The following is a 26,055-nucleotide window of genomic DNA, read 5'->3' on the forward strand; positions in this document are numbered from 1 at the left end:
CGTGGCACCCATGTTCAGCTCTTGCTTAGAAAATCATGTTGGTGAGATTTTATGGGTGCAAACTCTCTGGTCTTCATACTCTTGCAATCTTTCTGCTCCTTCTTCTGAAATTTTCCCTGAACTCTAGTTGTGGGAGTGTTTTGTAGATGTAGCCATTGTTATTGGAAAAGAATCTACAACCACTACTTTACTAAACCAGCATAATACCTAGCAACAGTCTAGAAAAATATGTCCTTACACACACAGATAAGAATAGTCTTTATCTCTCAAGGAAACTTCTTTTTGAAATACATGGAGACAACTACAGAAAATCACAACCAATCTAAATGCAAGGTTGGAAGAGCCATGTTCTTTCTTAAAATAAGAGTTTCATCCATTCAGAGATCTGTATGAAGGCAGGAGAGGGTGTTATGAGTAGGAGTCAGAGTTGGAGGGTTATAGCCCAATTCTATACTATGGAATGTGAAAAACTACCTTTAAAACATGAGAAAAAGCATCAAGGCTCCATTGGGTTTACTGTGGCTAAATCATTCTTGGAGTATGGATCCTGAAGAATAGGTCAGAAGATGTTTGACCACGGGTCTAGGAAAACTGTAATGGGCATCATCCAAGAGTCTGAATGAGAGGGACTAAATGAACTAAGGGTTATAGCAACAGATATAAAAGCAGGAGAGCAAGAGCATTAGAAGAAGTGTAAAATTTAGGATGTACTAAAGGCTAAGACCCTGTGAGGAGGCACTGTGAGAAGAGGGAATGTTGGGAGATCCCCAGGTAGTCCCAGTTCAACTGAGAGGTAGGAGTTTCATTATCTACGGTAGACACGTAAAAAGCAGCTTAGAAGACACGGAAAAAGAAGCTTAGATTGGGATATGGGTAGATGGATGCTCTTATGACTCTGTACCGTGTGGAGCTGCCTGGACAGGGGTCAACCAATGAGTGTGGATTACAGGAAAAGGGTTTAACCAGGGTCTATCAACTTGGGACAAAGGAGTTCCAAACATATAAAGCAAGTTCTTCTATATCTCCTTGATAGGCATAGTCTCCCACCAGAAAGAACACAGTTTACATGAACCCTTAAAAAATTGTACTTTAAGATGCAGTTAATAAAATAATGAATAGATGAAGAAAGCTCGTTATGGGATGGCAAAAGTACCCAACACAATCGCTATAGTTTGTGTGAGTGTATGTGTGTTGTACAGCTTTGTATACACATGTAATCACACATATCACCTCTTTAAAAAACTGTCTCCAGATACAGAGGGCATGGTGGTGGTGTTGGTGGTGGTGGTGATGTGTGGTGCTCGTGCGTGCGTATTTGTGTGTGTGTGTGTGTGTGTGTGTGTGTGTGTGTGTGTGTGTGTGTTTTACTCTATGGCAACACTAATACATTTGACATCCAAAGTGGCATTTCCTTTGAGAAAGACTATGCCTTTTGGTCTCTGTTACAATTTTTTCCGTTTGTCAGAGAGGCAAAGCTTGAGTTAGATTTCATGATTATACTGGAGTATAATAATATTCTTGAAAATAGAGTTTTTATTTCATTTTGGAGATTTTAGTCCGTTTGCACGTAAGCAACACCTTTAAGCTGTAGCCAAAGAAATAGCCAATTATCTTTCTCCTGCTGCATTCAAACCGGTTGGTAAATGCCAGAAAAGGACATACATCCTGCCAGGATGACAAGCCACCAAGATGTGCCTTTCAAGTGAAGACGCTGCAAGGGAATTCCATATTGTTGGCCTGTGGGCACTCAAGGCAATGTTAACTTTCACTTTGGCTTATTTTTAATGTAGGAACTAATTCTGTATTTTAACCCTGGCCTGTTACAGAACTCTCTTTACACTTGGCCTCCCTTTGATCTTGTTCAATCATCATCCGGGCTGATGCTCCGTGAAAAAAAGCTCCTAGGACTTGGGCAACTTTGGCCCAGCGGCCAGGTGACCGAGACTGGGTGGGGACCCGCAGAGTTTTGTGGGCGCGGAGCCTCTCGCATACCAATCTCCTCCCACCATCATCGCTCGCCGGGAGGCGGGGAGGAAGGGCTGCAAACTTCGCTCCAATCCGCTGCCGCTCTCCCCAGGGTCCCCCTGCTGGGCGACCCGCCCGCTGTGGACTGGAGTTGGTGGAACTTTGCAGATAAACTGCTCCTGAGAGCTAGGGAGGGAAGCTCCCCGCCTCCCCACATTCCGGCTCCCCGGCCCCCCCGCCTCCCGGTCCTCGCCCAGCCGCCCGCTCTGGTGATAGGACGAGCCCCGGGCGTGCATTGTGTGTATGCAAAGCATCGCCGGGCTCCTGGGGCAGCTCGAGCCGGGGACTCGGCGGCTGCTGGGGCGGCTGCGGCTGGCGCTGGGGTGTATATATGCTGCTGCTGCTGCTGCTGCTGCCACGGGTGCCACCGCCCGAGACTGAGCCCAGCGCTGTCATGCTCCTGCCGCGGGGCGGGCGGCAGCGTCGTCCTGTCGCTATATAAGCGCGAGCGGAGGGGCCACCCGGAGGGGCTGAAAATGAAGGTGCCCGCGCATGGGCCGCCGCTGATTGCCAACCCCTCCCGAGCTCGCTCCCGGCGTGGAGCCCGAGGCCGCCGAGGACCCGCCTTCGCCGCAGTAGCAGCAGGAGCAGCGCCGACGCGGACAGCAGCAGCAGCTGCGGCGGCGGCGGCGGCGGTGGCGCCCCTCCCGCCAGCGCGCAGAGCGGCGGCGACTCCGGGGCCGCCGCTGGCCCCGCTGCCATGAGTTGTGCGGAGGTGATGTATCACCCCCAGCCGTATGGAGCGCCCCAGTATCTGCCCAACCCCGTGGCAGCTGCAACCTGCCCCACAGCCTGCTATCATCCGGCGCCCCAACCTGGCCAGCAGGTGAGTCACCGGCCGGGCAGCCTTCCGGGGGCGGGGACGAGGGGCACCCGGTATCGGTGTGGGTCTCTAACCGGGTCCCGCCCGGACCCGAGGCGCTGAGGATGCTCTGGGACCTGCAGGGAGTCACAGAAAGAAAAAAGACCAAAGGGCAGGACTGCAGGTGGCGGGGCTGGGATCCCTGGAGAGGCTTTACCTGGCCCGGGGCTGCTTTGAGCTGTGTCACCTGGACACAGAGGCTGTTAACTCCTAGCTGCGCTGGTCGTTGGGATTCAGTTCTCTGAAGCTCACCAAAGGCATCTGTCTTAGGACTGTGTGAGTAAACTTTTAACCCGAATACTTTGTTTCCTTGGGCAAGTAGGGTTTTTCAGCGTTTTCTGGATTAAGAGGTGGAAGTGTGTGCCATGGAGGTAGCAGAGGTTACCCGATCAGTGAGCTTCATGAAATGATCGTTCAGGGACTTTTAGGGTGGAACTGTGTGCTCTGATGGAAGACACATTCAGAGTTAGAACTTATCCATTGCCTTTCTCTCCGGGGCTGTGATTTAGATGACGGGGTTGCCCAAAAGACTCTTCATTCATTTTCTATCCCCAACAAAGCACAGAGCTTGTCTGTGTCCATCCGGGGACCGGGTGTTTCTCAGCCCAGAGGTAGCCTTGAGTATCAGCATGCCTGGGCCGCACCCAGCCAAGACATTGAAAATGTCAGTAAAAAGGGCCGAACATCTAGGAGATGATAAGAAAGAGTAGACACCGGAAAATGTGACACTGGGGATCCTTGAGTAGTACTTTGTGGCCACATAGCAAGCGCACCAAAACGTAGTTAGCACTATCATAAAATCAGGAAAACGTGCATGTGGCAAGAGACGGTACTGAAACAGAGTCCTTGGACTCCAAGGATTAGAGTAGGGCTAATTTTATTGAAACTTAAAAACTACAGCTAGATAGAGTTAGAAAACAATGATTTACAGATTTTATTGACTTGTTTTCATTTCTTAGGAACTGTATGTTTTATTCTGGCCTTCAGGGTTTGGCCCTTGGAGGAATCTGACCTTTGAATTCCTATTTTTCCTTTGCCTCTGTCCCTTTTCTACAAGTACAGGGTTACTCGTTGGGAAAGAGACTATTGCCCTCGGATTAAAATGTACTGGCTATTAAATTCAGCTGAATCTGAAAGGGTACAAATTCAGGATTCTCCATTAAACAGCCCCGTCTTAATGAAGACCAACAGGGCACACGAGAGAAGAGTCCACCTTCTCGCTAGTCTTTATTTATTTACTTTAATATTTGATAACTTTATCATTTCAAAGTGAAAAATGACCTTTGATGGGAGAGATGGCAAGCATTTTTCTAGTTTGTGGTCAAGGGTGATAACTGAAAACGTTTGGGCTGCTGATGTTTTCTTTGACATATACAAAACAGTAGTATTGTAAGTTCAAGGGAGGCAAAAAGATCTTGGATATTACTAACACCTAGTTCTGTATGAAACACCCTTTGCTCCATCTCTGATGCTGTAGAGGCCTTCAATTATCAGTTGCAATGTGGATGAGCAACAGACTGAGATGTTTCTAAATATTCAGAAAGACAACTTTCTCTTCTGAAATGTAAAGAATAGTAGAAGTTGTGAATAAGGTTGTTGCTTATGGAGTTATGAAATTAATTCCTAAAATAGGTGTCTATGGTAGACATCATCATTGTAACACTCTTTCAGCTAAAACAATCAAAGGCTGTTTTAGACAAATCAAAAATCAGTAGTCAGGAAAGCTAGTTTTCAATGAGAACCGACTACAGGTACTTTATCTTATTTTGTGATAGCCCTAAGTTTCAACCCCAAATTCCATTCTTTTGCTAAAACTATCAACAAGCTGACAAATGAATTAAAAATAAAACACCAGAAGAGTCTAAACTATCTATGTTGAGAAATTACACAATGTCCAGCTTCTGCTATATTCTGAACTATATTCTGTAGACTTCTTTTAAGTAGATGTTTGGCTGAGTTTCTTGGAAGGATTTAGTTGAGAGGTGTGCATGGAAACTTTCATACTTCTCTGGCTAATTGGCTTATTTGATATTTAAATTTTTCCCTAGTAAATAAACTGTTGGACTGTTATTGGTTGATGGACTAAAGAGACTTGACAGTGTTGCTTTCTTTGCTCTTACTGTCGGAGTTTATTTTGATGACCTATATTTTCTATTGGAAGAAAGAGTAAGTCAGGAAATTCTTATCAGCCTGACAACATTTTTAGACTATGCAGTGCGTGGGTGAAGTGGGACTAATATTGACTTGGCCCTAATACAGTCATCTGAGAATACATATTTTGGTTGTTTTTGCATTCCATAAGGTTTTATCATTATTGTCCACGAAGGTTGTTTTCTCAGTACATGGGATTTGACCCCTAATAACATCTTGCTTGGAAAGCAAAAATGAGGACTTCAACTCTTGCTGCATTAAAACACAAACAAAACAAAACAAACACTTGATTTGTTGATGAGGGGAAAAGAAAAGAAAAGGAACATAAAAAATGACAGTGTAATCAAAAAACGTAGTGGTCATTTATGAAGTAAGTGCCGGATGTGAGATTTTGACATTTAGTAACTACTTCTGCATTCAGTTGTCGTAATGTGTCCTTAGTTGTTCTCTCTCTTCAAAACTGGCTGTCTAGAGTTCTTGTACATTTGTTTTTATTTTTTTATTTTTCTGGAAGGAAAAGGAATCAAATGCAGAGTCTCACACGTGCTAGACAAGCAGTTTATCACTGAACTACACACACCCCTACCTCTGAAGTTCTTGCAAATTAGTATATCAAAATAGTTCATTATGATTGATCTTAAGCATGGGTGCACTTTCATTGTCTGAAAATTCTTTTTAGAAATGAAAGACCCTCATTTTCCATCCATATATACTACTACCAGCTTTCCCTCTAAATCTGAAAGTTTTAAGCTTAAGTTTTTCATTGAGCATATTGTAGGTGTAGGTAGGTAGTAGATGAGTGTTTAAAAAACCCAGTAATCTGCCTGCATACAATTGCCGCACTACAGGGTCTTATTCCAGTTAAACCAATCAAACTAATCTGCACGTGTCTGATGAGTAAATTCACGATCCATGGAGTTAATTCCTTGACACTGTGTGCTGGGCTCGAATCTTCCAGTGAACTTTACAGAGGCAGAACTTTGTGAGAGATTCTGAGCACCTAGTCCCCAGCCTCACCAGCTCTCCATAGCCTCCAGACAGCCCTCCTCCCTATCTCCCTGGGAGAAGCCTTGACTCAGTCTCAGCACATGCTCTAAGGCTGATGACACTGCAGAACGTGAACAGAAAGGAATGCGCTTGTAGTTGACCAGTGACAGTAGGAAACAGCACAAGGTTTCGAAATACGTGTCAGGAAAAATTGAGGGCAACGATATGAACTCACAGATTCCCTTCATACCCAGTGGACTTCTCATCTTAAAGGCAGACAGTCTGTTGTCTAAATCCTCTCCCATATTAAGAATGTTAAATTAGAAGTACACTTAAAGTCAGGCTTCTGGATGAAAGGACAAACAGACAGCAGTAGCTGAAACTTCCACACCTATATAGATTTTTTTATGGTCATTTTCGGCTTCTGGTAAGTTAGAACCAGTTTACTCTCTCTTCTTCAAGGATAGCAGCTGGGTGAAAATGCCCACAGGCCATCTCTAAAAAAAAAAAAAAAAGTTTCTTTGGGAGGGGAAACTTCTTCAGTAATGTTTATAAGGAGTTTTTGAAACTCATTGTTTGCCTGCTGCTACCTTGGTTCAGTTACAAAACGACCCTGAGATTCTGTTTCTCATATGGGAAAATCCTAGAGGGTGGGGAACATACTATAAATGGGAAAATTCAGGCCCGTGGGGTTGGAATTCCTGGCTAAAATTTCCATGCTCATTGGTAACAGAATCAGGACCAGCAGATCTCTTTTCCTGGAAGAGCTTCCTTCTGCCTTGTCATGCAGTTTCCCGTGCATTTCCCCCTCCTTATTACACAACAGGTTAATTTTTGTCTTTAGTACCCCAATCAAATTTTTTGATAAAGAAGATTAATATGCAGTAGATTCTTTGGCCTTGGAGCTTGATATTCTTTCCAAGTCCTTGGTAGTGTACTTTTTAAAGTTTAAAAATGTCAAAGCCTTTGTGCAAACTGTTGTAGTGTGCTAATGACTTTTGCTCTCCATGTTACATACTTTTTGAAAAAAATTGTGTACCTACTTAGCAATTGAACATTTGCTTATTTAAAATAAAATGCAAGCCATGGCATTAACTATCACATTTAGGTGCCTCAGTTTTATTGGTACTCAAACATAATATTAGATTCATTCAGAGGAAAGAACTCAATTTTAACCTAAATAGTTTCATTTACACAGTCAAATTATTTAAGGCTGGGGATTTAATTTTCTTGTAACTGTAAGCAAGGACTTAAGTATATTTGCAAGGATTTCTACCGGACTTCTTTGAAAAAGAGCAGCCTCTATAATCCCATGATACACAAATTAACTTGACAGCAAAGCTTTAAAAGCTTAAGTTGTCCAGAGTTTCATGTTCCTAGTAACTTCCCAGCAGAAGGAAGTCAGACACAGAAACAGTTAAGCTTTAAAGTAACCAAAGTATCCACAGGGCAGTGATTCAGAACGGAGATTACAATGATACCAGAGAGGGTGGGATTAAAAGCCACAAAAGTTTTACAGAACGAGGATGTATTCACCTAGCAATCAACCACTAGGAGATGGTAGGGTTAGAAATTTCATAAAAAAAAGTATTGGCCCAATAGGCAAAGAGCACCACTTCACCCAGCATTTGGTAGACACCCCACAAAGCTTGAAGTGGTGCAGGGGACTCCCATTCAAGGGAAATCAGAGAAAAAGCCCTGCTCCTTTGCTTGACATCTCTTCCAGTACTGCAGGTGAGACACTGAACTAACCCTGTTGGACCATCTGTGCAAAGAGAATTTTCCAAGAGATAAAAAGCAATTATGCACGTGATGCCTGGGGCAGGTCCTGCAGTCCAATTGTCAGGTAGAGGAATGTCATTCTAAAAGGTGTTGCTCAGCTGGATCTCATCCCCCACGAGCCCTGTTTCCAGTGAATTTCTTTATTTTTAAGTCTCAGAAAGCATACAATATTGTCTCTAGAAGAAGGTTCTAAATATTTTCATTTGAAAAACTAGCATTCTGTAGTAGATGAGATCCAGCAAAGGCAGTCATTTTGGTCAAGGCTCTGTTTTGAGTTTTTCAAAATGCACCTCTTCAAACAGCTGGTTTTGTGCTTTGGCGACTCATTTAGGCAGAGTCAGAAAGTGCCTTGAACTACTAGACCCACACAGCTGTTGTTAGATCAACTCATAAATGCCATATTTGTAGATAGTTTAGTGGATTCTAGACTTATGCCAATAATTTACAAGTAGAGTCTGACTGGGGAAACAACTATTTTTCACCCATCTCCCAAAATTAGCAGAAAGAGAAGATGACCCAAACTCAACAGGTATCTTTTCTTTTTCCATCTATCTTTTTTTTTTAATGCCAAATCACTTTTTCTTGAGAGCTGGAGGAGGGCTGAAAAGATGTATTCATCCTTTCTTGTTTATGTGGTGATAGATAAAAGAAGCATCCTAGCTAATTCCTAGGAGCTGAGCTAGGTGACAGCTGAAAAACAAATGAGGCTTCCATGGCTTGTAGATTTTGTGTTTTGGCTAGTATCCTGTAAATTCAGAAGATGTAGCCAATATAGGAAACAAAATCAAGTGTGAATGTGCCTAAAGAACCAACATGTTGCTGATTAGAATATATATTCTAATTATATGTGTATATATATATATATATATATATATATATATATATATATTATGAGACCTATAGACCTAATATTCACATCAGAATTCCCCATCTTCAGAAGTGGCAGCCAAAGGCTACCAGGTTCAGTTACTTGCTCAGACTTGTGGAATTACTTTTGTTCAAGTCATCTTTGTGATTTTGGTTTCTAGTGTTGTTTTTCTAAATGAACCTCCATAAAAAGTTGAAAACAATTCATGGCTAGCCTGATGTTATTGCCTTGCTTGTCTTACTTTCAAATTTTGGAATAGTAGATACTTGCAAAAATAATACAGTTTACCTCAGGGATAAACCACAGGGTCAGTCTCTATTGCTTCCCTAGCAAGGCTTTTCCCACCATGTGAGCAGATTCAGCTCTGGTCCTGGCTGAGCTTTTCAGTTTGCATATCTAAGTACTTGCAAAGTTACTGACACAATGTAGGAATGAATGAATGTATGAATGAATGATAATAATTGTAATAGAGATTGTATCCTAAGCTTAGTTAAAGGTTTATACAAATATAGCAGAAATTCCACATCGGAAATTTGTTTCATTCAAAGTAGTTGCCTTGAGAAAGAACACATTCCCTAATGATGTGATCATAGTTTAAAACATTTTGGGAATGCAAATTTTGAAATTGCTTCTAAGCCTGTGGCACATTTTTTTTAAACATCGTAAAAACTAGAAAATTTTCATTCTTAGAGTGGGTAGGTTAGATTTTTGATAATGACTAGATTTATTTGGGGGTTATGGATTCTAACTCTTATCAGGTTGAGTAATGATGTTTTGGGATTGCCTTTTCTGCTATTAAGAAAATAATTGAAAAAGAAAATAAGCAAATACAACAGACACAGAATCCTGAAGTATGACTGGCTGACTCTGTTCACATTTCCAAAATAGGATTTTCAGAAAAACTGGAAACAAATGTAGTATAAATGTTTCCAAAGAGATGGCCTCTATAGACATAGAAGTTAATTGTCATCTAGGAATATATATACATATACATATATATGTCATTGTATTAATTAGTAGTTATATCTCTGATACATTTTCACTTTTATCAAAAATTTTTTTTTGTGGCATCAGGGATCAAATCTAGGGCTTCATGCATTCTAGGCAAAGTGCTCCAGTTACATTTCCAGCTCGTTTCTTGATGTCGTACATAACTGTAGACTGTCTTAGTCAGCATGTGATGTCATATTGTTGGCTTCTATTTATTTCCTCAGTCAAAATAAATGTCCTATAGAGACTCATGCACATTGGCATGTTTTCTCAGCACATGATTTGGGAACAGATAGAAATTGGTTCTAATCCCTTGACCGTTACTAGTCAGGTGATCCTAGATATGGAAAGAAGTTTTTGCATTTGTATATTGTAAATAATCACACTGTAAAATATTTGCAAATGTGAGGAAATTAAGTGAAACAAATGATAGATGGGACAAGAGATGGCTTAGCATCTAAAGGTACTTACCTCCAAGCTTCATGACCTAAATTCCATCCATATTATACTTCCACCAACTCTTGTAAGACATCCCCTGATCTTCATATACAAAGCATGGCATACATTCATGAGAATACAAACACATACACATATACACACACAGGCACACAAACACACACACACACATGCACACACTTAGACACACACAAATGAATAAATGTTGGTTGAAAAATCTGAAAGAGAAGTTCTCTGTCATATTTTCTTTAAGCCAATCGAACCACATATTTCCTGGTGTACCCACAAATCTCTAAGATATTTTAAAGATATGTTTTACAAGTAAATTTTTAAAAAAATGATAAAAGATCAGTGGGTGATTTTATGGACTTAATGCTTTTGAAATAGACTAACGTTTTTTTCTACAAATTCTAACCTTTCCCTTTCTTCTTTTAACACAAAACAGTCACTTCATTTAAAAGAAATAGTCAGTAGAATTTTTGTTTTTCTTGAAACTTTTTTTCTAAATATCCAGTGATTTCAGTGATTCATTAAAATAGTTTTGTTTCCTTAGGAAGAAACTTTCCACACATACACAATAAGTGCTTGGCATTTTGCGGCTTACGCCTTGGGGAGTTAGTGGTATTTGGCTCCTGACCTGGAAGTCTTTCTCCTGTCAGACAAAATCCTTCCCCTGCACATTCCTGTTGAAGTTTGTTTCTGTTGTGCATGATGGCAGGCTCTGAGGTGATCACTAGGGTTTGCACTGCCCAGGCCAACTTTCCTTCCCTTTTCTACCTTTCTGCTTTGTGAGCTGGCCTCAACTCTGGCCATTAACCCCTTCATTGTTTCACCAAACTGGAATGGTACTACCTGGAGAAAATGGTTTCTACTGTGCAGCGGCACCGAAACACTTACTTGTGAATTATCTAAACCAACTTTCTTGTGTGTGTGTGTGTGTGTGTGTGTGTGTGTGTGTGTGTGTGTGTGTGTTATACAAATGTGCATGTGTGTATGTGTTCCAATGATTGTTGATGTACATGTGTGTAAGTAGGTGCTTGCGTGTACACACAAGTGTGTGTGTAGGTTAAATTTGAGTGTCTTCCTCCATTTCTTTCCCCCACCTTAGATGGTGAGGTAGGGTCTATTGCATGAACCAGAGCTCTTGTATTTGGTGTTTGGCTGCTCTAGCCCAGCCAGCTTTCTCCAAAGATCTTCTGTTACTGCCTCCTTGGTGCTGGGATTATAGGTTAGTTACTAAGCCCGCCCAGCTTTTACACAGATAACTGGGGATCCAAACTCAGCTCTTTAGGCTTGCTTGGCAATTGTTTACTCATTGTGTAATCTCTCCAGCCCAATTTTTTTTGCAATCTCGTGAGAAGAGTACAGACACTTATCAGATATTCGGATATATCCTGGAAAGGGATTGTATTTTGAAAAATACACAAACTGGGTGACATTTTGATCTTGATTCTGCAAATCTGTGCTCTGACACCTTGAGATTTCATCTCATCCTTAAGATTTATATATACTTCCCCAACAAAAACATGCATCACTGGGAGAAATAGCATGCAGGAATAAAGAGCAAGTGCAAATCGAACATAGCTAAAGTGTGCGTGGTGAGGAATATGTTCTAAGAAAAGGCACAAAGAACTAGTGTCTGAAAGCGGTTGGTGTTCGAGTCTGAAAAGTTAGGTGGTGTGATGGTGGCGTGTAAGTCCCGTGATGTTTAATTGATGTGTTTCTATTTCCTTCCTGCAGTCACTTAAGTTAAAATACTTCAGCAAATTCAAACTTAGCAGTTTTGGTAACTATGAGACCACTTGGATGTTTGGAGACTCTTCCTTTAACCAGGGATTATCTTGAGATTACATATGCGTTGGAAATGTAAATACTCAAATAGTTTCACTACAGAGTATGAAAGTTTCAGCAAACTATGGGGAGAAAGTACAAGTAGAATCATACACGTTTGTGTGTTCTGTGGTTGGTAGATCATAGGCTCACTTTGAATTGAACTACAGGCATCCACAATGTCAAAAGGGTATATTTTGTCATGCATAGTGACACATGCAGAGACATGTTGTTTATGTGTGGATATAAAAACACAGAGAATCAATTAGTAAATGCACCGACAAAAGAGTGATTTTTACAAATTAGACTAATGATGGTTATTTTGGCATAAGACTTAGCTTACTTCTTACCTCATTGCCTATGGATAAGGACGGGATTTTAAATATTAATTTATTTGTAGTTAGCCATTCCACAGATGACAGAAAAATCCCCCGTGAATTATGCGGCATTAACAAAGCTGTGCAACCTTAGATTGAAAAGCTATACTTTCAATTCAACTACCAGCAATTGATCTTGAGATACTTTATGACTGCTATCACTTACAACAAAGCATTTTTAAATTTATGTTGTTTCATAGTTTTTTTAATAGTTTGCTTGTATTTTATTTATTTAATTTAAGAGGTAGTTGCTGATAGCTAGCAGTGAAACAATTTCTTTTGTTTATTTGGCTAATTAACAGAATTTAAAAACTAAGGAAATGGAAGAGATATATGCAAAGCACAACTCACAAACTGAGGCTGTGAAGGACACTGACAGGAAAAATAAATCATTTTCGTGGGTGACGGTGAACACTCTGAACAGAGAGAGAAACTACTCTGTGGATCAGACTTAATTTCCTTTCAGTATAAAGGCGGTATTCCAAATAAGCTAGAATAGCCAGGACAGAGTTATGTATAGGTATAACCATGCAGGTTTCTAGTATATATGTATTCACCCAGAAAAATAACACTGTGATTTGACCAATAAATCATAGCATTTGTTTGATTTTATAATGAAATTTAAAACTGGAAGTCATTGAACTAAATTCCTGCATTTTGTATAACCCCTTTTAATGCAGTGTTTTACTTTTGAAGTCAAATTTGAACAAAACCAGATCATAAGCAGTGTAACCCGATAGCATTATAACTACCTATTCATCAATAAGATACATGTATTCACATGGAATAAATTATCTATTCATAAGAAAATACTAACTACATTGATGCGAATTTTAAATAAAAATGCCACATATATTTGTAATTAATGTTTCCCAAATAATAATCAGCTCCTCATCATATGCCCATTTCAGGAACCACCTGGAATAAGAACAGTATTATTTGTTGCTAGAAGAAAATGATTGATTAATTGAAGGTGCGCTTACAATTGGTGATTATTGGTTTCCAAACTAGTAATTATATTAGAAACATAAAATCTGAGTTATATGTTGCTAACACATGCAAAACTACTGAGAATTCTGGAATTATCTGTATTTGTTATTCATGCTCATTTTGCCAGCATGCATAATTTCTCCTGAAATAAGACAAATGATATGATAAGAAATTGAATTTTGCTGTTATGCTACTCCTATCAAATGTTTATGTGGCCTCCAGGAGTGTATTCTTATGTATCATTTACAGTGAAGTTGTTGGTCATCTTTAAGTCATACATGTTCAGTGAAAATGTTTGGAAAGGTTGAAAAGCAGGTGTGAGGAAAATAACAGTTAGCTACCAAGTTTCTATTCAGTAAAACAATATTGGTCATAATTACTTTGTGACTGTTTCCCCTATAGTAGATACTGCTTCCTTACCTCCCAATATGGCTTGCACATGAACATCTACACCTGCTTACTTTCCTAGGCATTGTCTCTGTCAGTCATATACTCTGTGACTGTTGGCAGCTTACTTAGCTTCTTGGTCCCTTGGTTTCTTTAAGATACACACAGCAACAATGACCATGTTATAGGAATTTACCTCCGGTCACGGCTGTGAGGTTTGAGGAGAGATTCTTGGATAATATGTATTTATGATCACTGTAGGTATGACTGTATCTTGACATATTTTAAGATATCAAATTCTGATACTGTTTTTATTTGAAGAGTTAATCCTTGCTAGTATTTTATTTTATTTTCAGTAAGCCACAATAAACCCTTTCTCCCCCTGTGTGATAATAGTAGTGAGTGGAACATATGGAAAACATGGTCCGTGTAAAATGGATCTTCACACAGGCTCACTCTGTCATTTCAGTTTGAGTTTTAAGAAATGAGTTCGGCACATCTGCCAAGTCCTTTTAGAAGATGGTGCATTCCTGTTTTTATTTTAGTTTATTTCATTTATGAAAAACTATTTTCCTTCTCCACCCTACCCTGGACAGTTAGTTCTCCTGTCTCCTCTCCTGTCCTAAAGTAGAATGTTACTGTGCATTAAATCTTTAAATGTAAATAAAAAATGAGCGTTAAAAAAATCTGGAAAGAATCTGTCACTTTAAAAAAAAAAACATTCATTTAGTATAGCTTGGTTTAAAACAAAAGCAAAAGAATAAAAAAGGGAAAAAAAATCTGTCTGACATGCTGAAATTATACAATTTGATAATAGCCCCCTTTCTTTGCCAAATTTGGAGTAACAGACTTTTTTCTTAGTGTGGGAGGGAGGTAACTGGTTTGGGGAAGGAAAAGATGGAATACAGCAGATGACGGAGAATCAGTTTGCAAACATATGTTAATATTTAGATTCTTTTTTTTTTAAGTGAAAAGTTAACTAGTTAACGCTTTTCCACAAACTGTCTTTGATACTATGTTTTGTTTATTCTGTCCCAGAAGTTAGCGGTATACAGCAAGATGCAGGACTCACTGGAAGTCACGCTTCCCAGCAAACAAGAGGAGGAGGAGGAGGAGGAGGATGAGGAGGAGGAGGAGGAGAAAGACCAGCCTGCCGAGATGGAGTACCTTAACTCTCGCTGTGTCCTTTTCAATTATTTCCAGGGAGACATTGGGTCAGTAGTGGATGAACACTTCTCAAGAGCTTTGGGCCAAGCCAGCACCTTGCATCCAGAATCTGCCATTTCAAAAAGCAAGATGGGGCTAACCCCCCTATGGCGAGGTAAGAATTCGAGAGCAGATGCCCTTCGGAGCACGCTGTTTCGCAACTGGCCTCTACCAGGCTCCAGCTGGAGGCTTGCCCCTGGAGAACGGATATCCACTTGCTTTTTAATTTTTAAGGACAGCAAGGAATTTCTTTCAGACAACAGCTGGATCAGTTTTGTCACATGTGGAATGCAGGGTTGAGAAGGATGCTCTCACACCCCTTAAATTCCTCATGGAAAAAGCAGTGATACAAGTGGCCCCAGTTTATAGTGGCCAGACTGAGCTCAGAGCTCCATTCCTAAAGCCCCGGTGGCCCAGTGTGGAGCTCTAAATAATAGGCGTGCCGGAACCAGCTTCTAAAAAACATATTCTTGCTCACCCCACTAGGTGTTACGTGGTGACATAGCTGAGTTCTGATTGTGATCCAGGAACACAGACTTTGAAAGCTGCCTGTGTTCTCTTGGTGGCTTTCTCTCTACTGACTTGCTGTGAGCAGGGTACGGTCCTCTCAGGTAGTGTCTTGATGACTTAATCCATTGTTTTACCTCAGTAAACAAGAAGTTTCAGACTGAATGAACTCTTCTTTATTTCCTTCTTTTTGGCGAGCCCAGTGATTTGCTTAGTTCTGTGCTCTAGCTTTAAAAAGTCAGTGGGTGAGTGGCATGCTAGAAATAGTGATTGACAGGGCTGGGAGGAAAAACAGTGCACACTCTAAAGACAGTTTCAGAGAAATGTTTCATATGCAAGTGTTTTGTTCCAAACTCACCTGACTCCAAGAAGGGTCTAGTAGAATTGTTATAAAATGCCGTCCTCACCAGGGAACCTTTTAGCAAGCAACGTTCTGGCGCCTCATCCAAGCCTTGTGGGATGAGAACCCGGTGTGGGTTAATTTGTGTTTACCCAGCCCTGCCAGGGAATGAGAACCAGGCTTAAGTTTGGGAATCAGTGACCTGAAGTCCCTGTTTGTGAGGATTCTATAGGGTCAGAACATCAGCAGGAAGGCGGAGGGAATCACCAGTAACAACGGTCTTGAGTAGTATCTGAGGAGGCAAGGCTGTCCACCTGCCTTGGGGTCTCGTAATCGGTGACTATTGGCTCATGTCGTGATCACAGGCGTGGCTCTGCTGTTGGTGGAGAGGATCTCAGCTGGCACCACTGACCCTTATCTACAGATACACTGTTCTTCTTCCTCCGCATGGTCCATTTTGTCATTCTGTCCCTTCTGCCTGCCTTCCTACTGTCCCTTCATTCTTCTCCTTTTCTCTTCCTCTTCCTTTCCCTCACTACTTTTTTCTCTTCTTTATTTCTTTTCCTTTCTAGCCAATGTATTCAATATGAAGCAGGCATTGTAAGAGGGCAATAGAATATAAACTCAAATAACAGAGGCTGGCTAGAGTAGTCACCCACATGACTACTGCTGAAGTGACAAGTATGTGCTGTGAACTTCGTTTAGGAACAGAGAGCCCTTCAGAGTTCACGATACTTACAGAAGGAGCCAATATTCTATTAGCTCGCTCCTGAGAAATCACATGAATAATTTGAAGAAAATTTCTGTGAATCAGATGGTTTTAGGTAAACAATTTTATATATCAATAATTAATCACACCAACATAATTGGTTCCAGGAGAGTAATGATACAGTGGTTCCTTCTTTCAGCATGTTGGCATATGTAATCCTGTGATGATCTTGTCTGGAAAGGAGAAAGTAGGATGCCAAATTACCTGGAGCATAAAGCCTACTATAGCGCCAAAGCCAGAAGACTTTTAGTGTGTGTGTGTTGACTCTTAAACAATTCAACTGTTCTACGTAGAAATTAGAATCAACAGAGGAAAGCTTTGTCTAGCTGTCTGATTTTTATACAGAAGGGGAGAATGGGAACCATGTTTTAATAGCTACTGCTAGCCTTGTCTTGATGTCATCTTAAATTTGACCTTCCCACATGTATGCTGACTTATTCATTGACATTGCCACCAATGTTTATTAAGCTTCTATTATGTACTATGTAATTTTCAAGGTCCTGGGCTCTATATTCATGGAGTTACTATTTTAATAGTAGAGACAAGTAATATACAAGGATACAATGAGTGACATGTAAGGTGTTACTTTACTGAAAGTGATGATGAAAGCCTTCACAAAGGTAGTTATATCTGAGCATAGACCTGAAGGAAATGAGGGCATTCCTCATGTGAATATTTCTGGAAAAAAAAGGATCTACACAGGACTATCTAGTGCAAAGCCTGTAAAGATGAGTGGAGCTTAGAATGTTCAATGAGAATGTTCAATATACATATGCAGGAGGAGTAGTATGCCCAACCAATGTCTCGTGCCTTTTTGTCTCTTCTCCCACCAAATCTACAAATACTACATCTAGTTATCTATCCATCACTTCCCTCACAACTCAAGGTAATGCTTTTCTATGTGAATATTCTAAGATAAATATAATTCAGTGATTAAGGAATGGAATTATGTGAAGAAAGTTCATACTGTGTATCAAATATTAAAAAAAAACCAGTCTTCACAGAAGCATTTTTTTATTAATCAGTTTTATGAAGTCTTTGGGTATGGTTTCTTTCATTCCCTTTTCCATTCTCTCCTCATCTCCTGCTCCTTCCCTCCCTCCTTCCTTCTTTCCCTCCCTCCCTCCCTTCCTCCCTTCTTCCTTCCTTCCTTCCTTCCTTCCTTCCTTCCTTCCTTCCTTCCTTCCTTCCTTCCTTCCTTTCTCCATCTGTATGTTATATGTTTCCCTGGCAAATGTGCACAAGTGTCTGCTGGTTTATGGTCAGAGGTAGACTTTGGGTCCCCTGCTCTATCAAGTTGTGTCTTATTCTCTTATGACAGATCTACTGTTTAAACCTGGAGCTGGACTGGCAGCCAGCAAGCCCCAGGAATCCTTCTGTCTGACTAGAGTGCTGGGGTTATAGGTGTGCATATTGATTGCAGTTTTATTATTTAAAATTAAGGCACAGGATCAAGTAATTATTGATATAAGGTTGGGCAAAAAATGCATTGTTTACTTTCCATTTGTGAACTGAATACTGCCATTGCTGCTTCTAGTAGCAAATTTCTTTCAAATCAGCACACAACACTTGACTAGGATTCATGGGGAAGCCACAAAATGATATTAAAGATATAGAAACCTTCTTAAAGAGGAGGTATAATGAATGAAATTCACATATCCCATGAAGAGAAGTGGTCATAATATAAATATTAATTGACAAAGCTATACAGGATTAGACAATTCAGTCTTTGGATCCTATTCATTATGGATTCTGGTCATCATCTAATTCCTTGCTGTTTGCAAAGTGGTATTGGAACAACAGCTTAAAATCTCTGTGAGGCCAACTTCTCCAACAATAGCATATTTTCATTACTACTCATTTTAGGTTATTACATAAAATGTATTGAAGAATATATAAATGATTTCATGCAGAGCTTGAACCAACATAATGAGTGAAGCAGATGCTTCTTTTTCCCTTAACTATTTCCACTTACTTGTAGATGAAAGACCAGTGTTGAGTCTTTACCTAGGAGCTTTGTTTTCTGGAAGCTCATATTTTTAGTATGAAGCCATATCTTCAATATAGTAAGAACTGAAGATTATTGATAATGTTAATGGAACCATAAGGGATAGTTTTGAAAGAAGCTGCTGGCCACCTCACCTGCATAAAATACTCTGGCTTGTAGCATGGAGTTATTACAGTCCCACTGATGTGTTACATATGAACTTACAGCTGGATTATATTTGAACAATGTATTTCCATAGTAAATTTTTAGACAAAGAGCATATATCAGCTAAGAGAAGAATAATCATAGTTGAATTCATGTCTTCTTGATAGGGTTAGGAAATGTGTTGTGACAAGTGCATCTGTTAGAAAAACAGTTAAAGTGAAGAAAGTTTTGTACCTTATTTTGGTACAATATCTTGTGAGTTATATCACACCTCACTTTGCATTTCAGTTAAGAAAACAAAATAAATCTGATTACCCCTTAATCCCATTTAGCATCTAGACTGAAACCACAGTTTTAGATACACTCATGCTTTGTTTGTTTTACAGAAAATGTGTGAGTCAGGGTGTGTGTGTGACTCTGTGTGAATCTCTCTCTCTCTCTCTTTCTCTCTCTCTCTCTCTCTCTCTCTCTCTCTCTCTCTCTCTCTCTCTCTCTCTCTCTCTCTCTCTGTGTGTGTGTGTGTGTGTGTGAAGAAGGGTAGTGGTCAGGTAAGATGTAGCAGAGTAGGCCTCTGAATTAACAACATTGCTCTATGGCAGTTACTGCCATTTATTTTTCTTGCACCTTCAAAATAAACTTGTTTGTCACTTAGCTGATGCTTAGCTGATGCGGTTTGGGTTTGCTTAGGAACTCAGCCACATGGGAATGACCCCTCAGAATGAATAGTACAGATCAAGCAGAGCCAAAGAGAAAGGGAAACAAGGGCTATGTCCTGAGGGAGTGCAGGTTCGGAGGAGCAGACTATCAAGGAAGCCCTGGAGGCTGCTTCTTCCAGGAAGTGCTAAAAGCAAGTGAGAGGAAGGTGAGGCCTGACTCACCTCATGATAGTGCCCGCAAGGGTTAGCTCTCATTGCAGTCAGGAGGCTGATTTTTGAGCAATGCTACAAAACCGGAACTGGAGGACAGACTTTGGATACCATGGCAATGCACAATTCCTGGATGACAGAAATGATTGAAGCACATGTCATTCTTTTTCTGACCTGACAGTTGGTTTCTGTAGGAATCAGAAGAAACCAGGGAAAGGGCCTTAAAAGGTGTCAAGAACCCTTAGGTTAAGAGTTGAGATTAAATAGTCTTCTTGCTTTTTTTTTTTTCTCTTTCTTCCTCTTCCTCCTCCTCCTTTTCCTTTCTGAGGCAGGGTCTTGCTCCCAGGTCTGCCTTACCTGGTAGATACTCTTAGCCCAGGTTTTCAGTGAATTTGCAGACTCCTCCAGCCTCTTTCTCTTTTTGAGTGCTGAAATTACAGGCATGCATCCCGATGCTCTAAGTATTTTTTTCTTCATTGTGAATTTTAAAAGAAAATGTTATGTTGGACACCAATATTTTTCATCTGTATTAACTCTAAGAATGTGTCAGCAGTAGATTATTAAAGATGACTTATGATAGCATTTCTCTGCCTTATTTTCCATTTAATATTGTTTTTATTATCTAAAAAAAATAGAATTTGAGCTTTTCCTAAACTGTTTCACAGTTTTTGTTCTTGCTTTTTCTTTCTTTCTTCGTGTGTGTGTGTGTGTGTGTGTGTGTGTGTGTGTGTGTGTGTGTGTGTGTGTGCAGGGTTGCTATAAAAAGTACCCCAGTATTATGACGTTCTAAAAGAAGTGCTTGGCCTCTGTCATCTATGTCCAACTCCTCTGTTTCTCTATGAAACATTTTTTTCCCTGAAAGTCAGATGATGAGATTACTGTCATGCTTTGGAAAGATGATATTGGACGACACAATTTGCTTTGTCTTTCAATTTTTAGAAAAAAAAATGTATTCCTAAAAGTGAACTCAACAAAAATCATATATAGTTTATTATTATTATTATTATTATTATTATTATTATTATTATTATTATTATTTCTGTGTATGAGACTATCAGTGCTGGCACCATCCGAATGCTAATATTGTATGAATGTTGAATAATGACGACTCCAGAATCCCAGTTGAGTCTTAACGTTATGCAGCTCTGAATCGTCCCCACTAACCTTAGAGGTAACATTGCATGGAAACAGCTCCCACAGCTTTTCATCTGCTTTCTTATCCACCAAATGTGGCTGTGATTAAGTACTCGTAAGCAAAGAGTCAGATAATGAAAAAAATTTACATACATATGAAATAAGCATGCTGTTGCCAGCTCAAAGCCCCTGTGTAGCATCTGTTTCTTTGTGTCACATTTTTTTTTTAAACAAGCAAAATACCAAATAGCCATCCTGAAGCAAAGATTTCTTCATAAACATGTTTTCCATTCAGTATCACTTCTCTTACGTGTAAAATGCGACGGTGTTTGTGGGAAAGGGCTGCCGAGATCCCTACAAACTTTATATTAATCTCAGGAGACCTTACACAGACTGGGAAAATATTAAGTTGCTTTTAATTTTATTTTTTCCCTGGGGAATTTTAAAGAGTGGTTCAATTTTTATTGAGTGCCTTTAAAAAAATGATAACATGTTCACTCATCACAATATAGTGCTTCATAAATAGGACAATAATACTTCAGTAAGGAATGTGTTCATTATGAGAATTTGTGCGTGCATATATACAACGTTTATACAGCTATAAGAATAAAAATGATTCCATCTTGGTAAGAATCAAGAGGAAGATAGATATCAGAGAAGTTAGGTATTATTTCTGTACTTTGGACATTATCCTCAGGAGGTTGAATAAGAGGAACTTTTGTCCCTTTCACATCATTAGGAATTGTTAGTTTTCATAATTCAGGTTCTGGTTGTGCCAGGAGATACAAATTATGAGAAGAATGGTACCAAAGATGGGAGGTGTGCCAGCAGAGTGGAAGATTGCTGGTTGGCAAGCTGCCCTACAATGCCCATAAGGCTGACTTGTAAGTGCTATCCTTTAATCCGCGGTGATTGTCAGGAGTGAGTCATTCATTGAGGAGATGACTGGGAATGAATGAAGGCTTCAGCAGCAATTTCTGTCCTTCTCCTCTTGAAGAGCATCAGAGGTTTCTTCAAGGGTTTTGAGGTCCATAGTAATGCTTAGAAAGAGATGATTATGAAAGTGTGGGTCCCTGGCCACAGGGTGAGGGGGTGATTCATGGCAACACTGGTGCAGATTTGAAGGGGAGAGAGTGGATGTTCATGCCCTGATAATACCAAAATCATTAGGGAGCTTAGAGAAGGTGCCAGAATATGGCAGAGATGGACTGATTTGGTTAACCTCATGATACATGTGGTAGTTTATTCAAATTATTTATTTTAAGGTTCATGCTCTGGAAGTGTAAGAAAAGATAAACATGCTAGATTAAATATTTCTAATAATGGGCACCTCTGAGAATACCCTTTGTTCAGTGGTAAAAATCTAGATTATTTTATATGTTGAACCTGGCATAAAAATGTCAGCAGTGCATGTACATAAGTAATGTCGAACATCAGCAGAAATAATCAATAGAATATTTGACAGAATGAAAAATATTGAGCAATATAGTTGCAAATGTATGAATTAAAGTGCTTTAATATTTTTAATGGAAGAAAGTGACAAAGAGATCAAGAAGTCCACCTATGGTTATAAAATGAGAAAAGACATGTCTGTAATGAAAGTGAAGATTCACAGGGCACAGCTTCTATAGATACACATTGTGATAAGAAGCTGACTATGGGGTGGGCAGAGACCTTTCTACATACACATCTGACCTTGTCATTCCCTAGATTCAAACCTTTCCATGCTCCCTGGGAGGCCTCTTATGATAAAGTTCATTTCAGTTCTCTGACCAGGAAGGCCACACACTTGTGAGTCCTTCATATCTCCGTTCTGTCACCCTCCCTCCCACCTCCCACCACTCTCTCTTTCTCCCCAAATTTTGCCTATTGAATTTTATCCCTTAAATGCTACTGATGCTGGTGGTATTGTTGTTGCTGTGTTTGGCGAATCTGTGTAGATTGTGTAGATGTGTTAATATTTCACCTGCTGGTCCATCAGTCTAGAACTCCACCTCACCCCTTCATAAGCCTAGCTCCTCCTCAGCCATTCAATTTTGACACAGTTATCACTTTTCTGGCTCATTTTGTGAGCTTGCTCTTGAAGACATTTGCACGTCTTCCTCCCTTGTGCGTCTCCTGGTGTGATTAACAGTGACAGGTGTCTACACAGCTCTGACTTTCTCTCTGACCCATGTAGGTCACCTGTAAACATTGAGACGAGACAGTGAATTGAGGGAGCTGATGGAGGAGGATGCTCCTTCTTCCTTCCCTGTCCTCAAGTGTGTACTATAGTTTCCCACAGTTCCCTAATATGGCCTGAAAAGTATAGTTCAACTTGAACTTTGCTGGTTATCAATTCTAAAGACTCTCCAAATCCAGGCGACCTGGTTGCAGTCATAATTGTTCCCTCTAGTGGCCATTTTGAAGTCTACCATCCTTTGACTATTGAGGCAGGGTGTCTGGTTTTGAAGGGTAGTCTTGTACTTGCCAACACCTTTTACATTTTCTCATGGGACTGGAGTGAAAATTCTATGAGCTCATGAGCGGCTTTTGGGCTGGTGTTGGACATTTGGCATTTCTCATTAAATGTAAACCATTGTTATTGCCAAGACCACAAGGCTCCTAGGTTTTCACAAAAGTAAAGATAAAATATATTCCTTTTAATGATCAGTGATTTGGTGGGGACAATCACATGTGATCTTACTGCCATTTCTTACTTTTGGCATGGAAATGTTATTTTTTTTTTGTTGGTTTTTTGAGACAGGGTTTCTCTGTAGTTTTGCGCCTTTCCTGGAACTCACTTTGTAAACCAGGCTGGCCTCGAACTCACAGAGATCCTCCTGCCTCTGCCTCCCGAGTGCTGGGATTAAAGGCGTGCGCCACCATCGCCTGGCTGAAATGTTATTTTTAAATAAAAATTTTGTTGGCATTGAAGTTAATGAAATTATTTCTAATCTACACACACCCCATCAATGGTACAAAGGTTCACCAGAGAAATATATCGTAATGACCTCTGTTTAGAACTAAGAGCCACAAGGCTCCCAACAGGAAATGAAGCTTTTCAGTCATGAAATTGAAGCAAAATTCTCAGCTCAGACTGGGACAGAGGAAGCCCAGCAAGCAAATACAGGGGCTCACTCAGTGCTTTTAATTTTGCCCTGTTGCCCTGGCATGGGACCCCAGAGGCTAACCCTGTATCAGCTGATTCCTCTTTGTAGAGAAAAAAAAAGCGCATGGTAATCCACTTGCTCGTTAAACATTACAGGACAAGCAAAGGCAAATCTATCTCAGAACTCTATCTTATGTAAATAATGTGTTTTGTCTTCTCAGACAGCTCAGCTCTCTCAAGCCAGCGGAGTAATTTTCCAACTTCCTTTTGGACCAGCTCTTACCAGCCTCCACCTGCGCCCTGTTTGGGGGGAGTTCATCCTGACTTCCAAGTCACTGCACCCCATGCCACCTTTACAACAACAGACCCCAACTCTTGGCCAGGACATGGTCTGCATCAGACTGGCCCTGCCCCACCCCCTACTGTGTCTGAGTCCTGGCACTATCCTCTGGCATCTCAGGTGAGCCCGTCCTACAGCCACATGCATGACATGTACATGCGGCATCACCACCCTCACGCCCACATGCATCACCGCCACCACCATCACCACCACCACCACCCAACTGCTGGTTCTGCCCTGGATCCCGCATATGGGCCCCTGCTAATGCCATCAGTGCGTACTGCCAGGATTCCTGCTCCCCAGTGTGACATCACAAAGACAGATCCGACTACAGTCACCACTGCTACCTCAGCATGGGCTGGAGCCTTTCACGGAACAGTGGACATCATGCCAAGTGTGGGCTTTGATACAGGTGAGCTGATAGATTTCCTCCTTTCTAGATAAAGAAGAAAAAGTTGAGACATAGGTTTTGGAAAATACTTTTTGCAAAGTTTTCTCTTGAAGCTAATATGCTTGTAGAACAGAGGCATTTTGCAATAATTCCTGCATTCCTGTGGAAAGTTGAATGACTAGCTCATGAAAGCTCTGCCTAAGAAAGGTCTCAGCACTTTTCTTGAATCGCCTATGTGGGGGATCTGTTCCTTTGAACTGGATTTCTCATACCTTATGTTTACAAATAACTCAACCCTTCTTTAAATCTCCCATGACTCTGCACTCTACACCATGTGTTCTGCCCAGTAGATTTCAAAAGTAGTGGTATGCTTCAGTTATGCATTGTAAAACAGATTGTCTTTTGGAATGTGGTCTACAGTCCAGACTTAAAATAAATAGGGACCATATTTGAGGAGTAGATGTTTTTCTATTCTTTTCTCTCTTTTTTTTTTCAAATTTTTTTTGTTCCTTCTTTGCTCTCTTTGTTTTCTTTCCCCTTCCTTCCCGTTCCTATTCTGTCTGAATTAAGTAACAGAGGACATCAGTGAGTACTGTAAATTTATATTCAACATACTTAGAAATAGTAATGAAAATGTTTCTTTATAGAGCTCTTGTCTCTGGAGTCCCTATTCCTGGAGATCATGGTTTTAGCCTTTCTGCCATCATTGTCCTCCTCTACCTGTTTTAGTTTCCTGTTGAGTCTACGGTGAGGACTGGGTTAGCTCTCCTGCTGAAGAGCGTCTGTAGTGCTAAGCATCACAGGCTGCCCTTTGTCCATTGTCATATATTAACAGAAGAAAGAAGCTGACGTTTTTTAGTGTCTGGGGACAGATATTGTTGGGGTCTCAATGCAGTTGCTGCCACCTGGAGCCGTGTGTCTGTTGGAGGCTTGCTCTGTTTCACATCTGTGGCCTCTGTGGGGTCAGACTAACAGTGCTCCTGACAGGCAGGGGATGACTTTGCCTTCTGTATGTTCTGTCAATAAAGAGGAAATGGGCATGATTCCTTGTTGCTTTCTGTTTCTAATTCCCTGCTAATTTTTGCTTATTTTTGTACTTGTGAAGTTGGGAATGAGTCTGGTGCATGCATTTTTTTTTTTCAGAATTCCAGATTGAAAAAGTCTCAAGATTAAAAGCCATGCTTTTAGCTTTTAGAAGCAGACAGGAGAGAGGTTTTGTTCACTAGGATATCTTGAGAGGATCTCCTTTGCTTTATTAATCCATGATTTAATTTAATTTGTTAAGCATTTGCTGTATGCTATTGGCAATTTTTCTTCCCTTTTCTTTATATACATATGTCAACAAATTAGTATGTTTATATATTATAGATAATATTTATATCAGTATATAACATATATGATAGGTTTCTCAGGCCCCTATGTAGTGTTTCAATTTCCCAAACTGATCTTTGTGCTTGCTCCAAGAGAATTCTCAGCTAGAAGTTCTGTGGTTCCCTGTGCGGTCAGAGTAACAGTGCTGTAAGGAAGCAAAGTGAAAAATGCTAATGTTACAAT

At 40.3% G+C, this 26,055-nt stretch overlaps 1 protein-coding gene across 3 annotated transcripts in view; it reads left to right on the plus strand.

Annotated features, from left to right (window-relative positions):
• Positions 1 to 2,704: 2,704 nt before the first annotated feature.
• Positions 2,705 to 26,055, plus strand: part of Vgll3 (vestigial like family member 3) — a 45,411-nt gene continuing 22,060 nt past the window's right edge. The window contains exons 1-3 of one of the 3 annotated variants that reach the window (XM_052740979.1): positions 2,705 to 2,851; positions 14,744 to 15,026; positions 23,992 to 24,522. In XM_052740979.1, coding sequence (XP_052596939.1) covers positions 2,726 to 2,851; positions 14,744 to 15,026; positions 23,992 to 24,522 — 940 coding nt within the window. In that variant the 5' untranslated portion in view covers positions 2,705 to 2,725. The remainder of the gene's footprint in view (positions 2,852 to 14,743; positions 15,027 to 23,991; positions 24,523 to 26,055) is intronic. The other 2 variants (XM_052740980.1, XM_052740981.1) reach the window with 2 other exon arrangements.

This window comes from Peromyscus californicus, unplaced genomic scaffold (genome assembly GCF_007827085.1).
Source record: "Peromyscus californicus insignis strain IS unplaced genomic scaffold, ASM782708v3 Scaffold_16__1_contigs__length_79575227, whole genome shotgun sequence".
In the NCBI taxonomy this organism is placed as follows: Eukaryota; Metazoa; Chordata; class Mammalia; order Rodentia; family Cricetidae; genus Peromyscus; species Peromyscus californicus.